The sequence below is a fragment of the Orycteropus afer genome, unplaced genomic scaffold (assembly GCF_000298275.1).
Source record: "Orycteropus afer afer isolate SDZICR_OR568_19922 unplaced genomic scaffold, OryAfe1.0 scaffold00130, whole genome shotgun sequence".
Lineage (NCBI taxonomy): Eukaryota > Metazoa > Chordata > Mammalia > Tubulidentata > Orycteropodidae > Orycteropus > Orycteropus afer.
In genome coordinates, this window is record NW_006921717.1 from 5,980,120 (window position 1) to 5,985,812 (window position 5,693).

The 5,693-nt window shown below is 41.8% G+C and overlaps 1 protein-coding gene across 1 annotated transcript in view; it reads left to right on the forward strand.

Moving 5' to 3' along the window:
- PLAAT5 (phospholipase A and acyltransferase 5) overlaps positions 1–5,463 on the forward strand; it is a 35,262-nt gene extending 29,799 nt beyond the window's left edge. Inside the window, exon 7 of the mRNA XM_007944997.1 lies at positions 5,380–5,463. Within this exon, the coding sequence (XP_007943188.1) occupies positions 5,380–5,463 (84 nt within the window). The remainder of the gene's footprint in view (positions 1–5,379) is intronic.
- Positions 5,464–5,693: the final 230 nt, after the last annotated feature.

Consider the following 5,693-nt stretch of genomic DNA (forward strand, 5'->3'; position numbering starts at 1 on the left):
GGCTGATTGCTCTTCTGTCCGGGTTCAAGGCTTTTATCCCCTTTCTCCTGCTCTTCCGGCCTGCTACTCTGGCGTCCCTGCATTGTCTCTCCTCACCTGTAACCCTGGGAAACCTGTCTACCATGGGTGAAATATCAGTGGCATAGCTTCCAGTGCCACAGTATGACGACCTGACAGAGACGTGGTAGATGGTAACCCATAGAGGAGCAGAACAGCCGTTGGCCTTATAGAAGGACCACCCTGTTGCTGTTCAAGCTCAACCATTAACTAGCATAGTTTCTTTGGTCAAGTCACTTTATTTCTGGGACTGTTTCTTACTTTACAAAATGGGGATAGACGGAGGTAGACACTTTAATGCTAAAGTTCCAGTCTGGCAGCCTGTAGGTCACCTCTAGCCCACAGATATGTTTTGCTTGGATGCATAGCAGTATTATTTTTTAAATTTGAATTACTTGTCAACATATGAAAATATAGACATTTTATACAAAAAATACTTGAACTTACAGCTTCTCTTCGACAACCGAGTGATCAGGCTGTGGGCCCACATTCCTGCCTGCTGACACTCTGGACTGTAAATAGAGTGGATGGGAACAAGCGTGTCATCTACTGCCTTCGCTCACATTAGCTACTGGCCCCTAACGCATTTGAGTTTATCACCTCCCGCCATATAGTGGTTGTTGTTAGGTGCTGTCAAATTGGCTCTGGTTCATGGTGATTCTGTGTACAACCGAATGAAGCACCACCCAGTCCTGAACCATGCTCACAGCCCTTGCCCTGACAGAGCCCATCATTGCAGCCCCTGTGTCAATCAATCCCAGGACAGTCTTCCCTTTCTTCATTGACCCTCTACTTTACCAAGCATGATATTCTTCTCCAGGAAATGATCCCTTCTGACCACATGACTAAAGTAGGTGAGATGAAGTTTGGCCATTCTTGCTTCCAAGGAGCATTCCAGCTGCACTTTTTCCAGGACAGATTTATTTGTTCTTTCAGTATTCTTTGCCAACACCACAATTCAAAGGCATCAACTCTTCTTTGGTCTTCTTATTCATTGTCCAGCTTTCACATACATATCAGGCTATAGAAAGTACCATGGCTTGGGTTAGGTGCACCTTAGTCTTCACAGTGACATCTTTGTTCTTTAGCACTTTAAAGATGTCTTTTGCAGGAAATCTGTACAATGCAATACGATATCTACTTGACTGTTGCTTCCATGAGTATTGACTGTAGAGCCAAGTAAAATGAAATCCTTGACAACTTCAGTCTTTTCTCCGTTTTTCATAATGTTGCTTATTGGTCCAGTTGTGAGGATTTTCATTTTCTTTATGTTGAGATGTAATCCATACTGCAGCCGGTAGTCTTTGATCTTCATCAGGAAGTACTTCCAGTCATCTGCACTTTCAGCAAGTAAGGTTGTGTCATCTGAATATTGTGGGTTGTTAATGAGTTTTCCTCCAATCCTTATGCTGCACTCTTCTTCATATAGTCCAGCTTTTTGGATTATTTGCTCAGCATAGAGATTGAACAAGTATGGTGAAAGGATACACCCTTGACACACACCCGTCCTGATTTTAAACCAAGAAGTATCTCCTTACTCTGTTTGAACAAAAACCTCCTGGTCTATGTATAGTTTCCTCATGAGCACAATTAAGTGTTCTGGAATTCCTGTTTTTCTCAATGTTATCTGTAATTTGTTATGATCCACACAGGCAAGTGCTTTTGCATAGTCAATAAAACACAAGCAAACATCTTTCTAGGATTCTTTACTTTCAGCCAAGATCTGCTTGAAGTCAGCAATGATATCCCTTGTTCTACATCCTCTGCTGAATCCAGCTTGCATTTCTGGAATTTTCCTGTCAATATACTGCTGCAACCATTTTTTGAATTATTTTAAGAAAGATTTTACTTTCATGTGATATTTATGATATTGTTTGATAACTTCTGCATTCTGTTGGATCACCTTTCTTTTGAATGGGCACAAATATGTGTCTCTTCTAGTCAATTGGCCAGGTAGCTGTCTTCCAAATTTCTTGGCATAAATGACTATGCGTCTCTAGTGCTGCATCTGTTTGCTGTAACATCTCAATGGGTATTCCATCCATTCCTGGAACTTTTATTTATTTTTTTTCTCCAATGTCTTCAGTGCAGCTTGGAGTTCTTCTTTCAGTACCATTGGTTCTTGCTACCTCCTGAGATAGTTAGACATTGACCAATTCTTTTTTTAAAATTAATTAATCAATTAATATTATTTTAAGAGCTTGTTTTACATTCAACGTTACATGTACATTTAGTTTCATTCCCCATTTACCATGTCCAACCCTAACCCAGTATCCTCCCATTCCTACCCTGTAACCCTCCCCTGTGCCTGTCAGATTTATGCATCCTGCTTGCCCTGCATTTCCTCAACCTGAACGTTTGTCCTCTGGTGCCCCATGGTCTATTGCTCTAAGGGATGTATTACCATAGAGTATGTGGGTGCGTCATCCTGGGTTGAGTGGTCTGCATGTACATCTTGTTAACTATTGGGCTGAGAGCCAGCCCCTGGGGGTGAGTTTTATTCCAGGTGCAGAATGTGTTCCAGGGCCATAGTATTGGGGGTCTCATCAGACTTCCTCTGACCAGTAATTCTGGTCATTATTGAGTTTTTGGATTTTTTCCATGTTTTTCCTCTCACTCTATCCAGGATGTCCAGATTTGATCCTTTCCTGAGTGGATGACCAATTTTTTTTGATGCAGTGACTCTCTGTATTCCTTCTATCTTTTTGATGCTTCCTGCATCATTCAATATTTTGCTCATAGAATCCTTCAATGTTGCAACTCGAGGCTTGAATTTTTTCTTCATTTCTTTCAGCTTGAGAAATGCTGAGAGTGTCCTTCCCTTTTGGTTTTCTAACTACAGGTCTTTGAACATTTGTTATGATACTTTTACTTTGTTTTCTTGGGCTGCCCTTTGAAATCTTCTATTCATTTCTTTTATTTCAGCATTTCTTTTGTTCACTTTAGTTACTCTATATTTAGAGCAAATTTCAGAGTTTCTTCTGACATCCATTTTGTTTTTTTCTTCCTTTCCTATCTTTTTATTGACCATTTGGTTTCTTCATTAAGATGTTCTTGATGTGATGACATCATCACACACAACTCACCTAGTCTTTGGTCATTGGTGTTCAATGCTGTTCTTCAGATGGTGTCTAAATTCAGGGGGTAGATAATAAAGGTCGTACTTTGGCTTTCGTGGACTTGTTTTAATTTTCTTCAGCTTCAATGTGAACTTGCATATGAGTGATTGATGGTCTGTTCCAGTCAGCTCCTGCCCTTGTTTTGAGCTTCTCCATCACCTCTTTCCACAGCTATAGATCTGGTTCTTGTGTATTTCATCTGGAGAGGTCCATATTATAGGTGCTGTTTATGTTGTTGAAAAAAGGTATTTGTAATGAATAAGTCATTGATCTTGCAAAATTCTATCATGTGATCTCCAATATCATTTCTATGACCAAGGCCATATTTTCCAACTACCAGAGATTCTTCTTTGTTTCCAACTATTACTTTCCAATCAGCAATAATTATCAATATATCTTGATTGCATGTTTAGTCAATTTCAGACTGCAGAAGTTGGTAAAAATCTTCAATTTCTTCATCTTTGACTTTAGTGGTTGGTGCATAATTTGAATAACAGTAGCATTAACTGGTCTTCCTTGTAAGCATATGGATATTTTCCTATCACTGACAGTGTTGGACTTCAGGATAGATCTTGAGATGTTCTTTTTGACGATGAAAGCAACACGATTCCTCTTCAATTTGTCATTCTCAGCATAGTAGATCATATGGTTGTCTGATTAAAAATGGCCAAAACCAGTCCATTTCAGCTCACTAGTGCTTAGGATATCAATCTTTATGCATTTCATTTCATTTTTGATAGCTTCAATTTTCCTAGAGTCATACTTCGTACATTCCATTTTCCAGTTATTAATAGATATTTTTGCATCTGTTCCTTACCATTTTGAGTCATGCCCCATCAGCATATGGAGGTCCTCAAAGCTTTACTCTATCCATGTCACTAAGGTCAACCCTACTTTGGAGAAGCAATCCTTCCTCGGGCATATTTTGAGTGCCTTTCAACCTGAGTCAGAATTGACTTGACAGCCAACTGGTGGGGTTGGTAGTTTTATAGAATTTTTAAAAATCAAGGTTTAAAAGCAGAGAATCATTTCTCATAGTCAACAGGCTGGGATCAAATCTTAGTATGTTGGTTTTTTTCCTGTCAATGTCTGGTCTCTCAATGAGCACTAGCAGGCCCTCTCTACCCCCAATACCTTGTCCACTATTGACTTTCTGGATCTTCTGCCTTTGACTCTGTCATCTCCTGCATTCCAGTCTTGTGAGGGCTTGCTTAAGTGTCCAGGGCTTGGCTGGTTCTGGAATAAGGAATTTCCTATACCATGAGCATTTGTACGTGAAAAGAAGACCATTAGTTTAAAGGGGATTATATTTGGCCCACCTCAGTTTCCATAAGGAGCTCTGGTGTGCAGAGGTTAAAGCACTGGGTTGCCAACCAAAAGGTCAATGGTTAGAACCCACCAGCCACTCAACAGGAGAAAGACAGGTAATTCTACTTCCATAAAGATTTTCAGCTTTGCAAGCCCCATGGTGGCAGTTCTACTCTGTCCTATAGGATCCTTATAAGTCAGAATCAACTCTATGGCAGTAGGTTTGTTTTTTGGTTAAACTTCCCAAGCCTAGGAATCATGAGACCCAAGCCCAAATCTAACCTCAGACACTAATTCACTAGGTGACTTTGTCCAAGTGAGTTCTCCTCTCTGGCTCTCAGGTTTCCCATGGGTAAAATGAGGGTCTCAGTGGTTGTGATATTCTTAGATCCTTCACTTCTGGGCCCCACACTGGAGGCCGACCCTGGGCAGAATGACTCTGAGGGAGGAGTGAGACCAGAAGCCCTGGATACTCCCAGAAGAAAGGAAGCAAACCTGCCTTGGAAGTTGGTCTCAAGGAATCCTGGCTTCTCTTGGTCTGTTGCAGATCTGTTGTTGTTGTTGTTATGTGCCGTCGAGTCGGCCCCGACTCATAGCAACCCCTCCTTGGGTTTCCAAGGCAGTATCACTACGGAAGTAGGATTGCCCAACCTTCCTTCCGAGGAGTGGCTGGTGGGTTTGAATAGCCAGCCTTCTGGTTAGCAGTCAAGTGCTTTAGCCACTATGCTACCAGAGCTCCTAAGGTTTCTAGAAATCTAGGATAGCATAGGCTGCTTCCTCTTCTATGAAAGGCTCCAACCAGGCGAGTTCCTGAAGGGGAGCAGTGGGCAGGGGAAGGGGAGGACACAGGTCTAGGACTGTGACTGACCATCCTGTGAACTGATGTGCTTTGCAGGTAGAGCACGCCTTGATGGAAGGAGCAAAGGCAGCAGGAGCAGTTATCTCAGCGGTGGTGGATAGCATAAGGCCAAGCCAGTGACTGCCTGAAAGTGCTGAAAACTCCAAGTAGAGGAAGAGCTACACTGACACAACGAACAACACATCCCCCTCTCCTCCCCTTGCCTTCCTCTCTCAGTGGGCCCCCATAAGAGACTTGTGAACTTCTGGAAGAATCTAGAATGTATCCAATTACCCCTCCAGAAAATACATCCAGTATATATGATCATGGACTTCTAGAACAGGAGGTTGTTGTTGGTGGTGCTAGTTGTC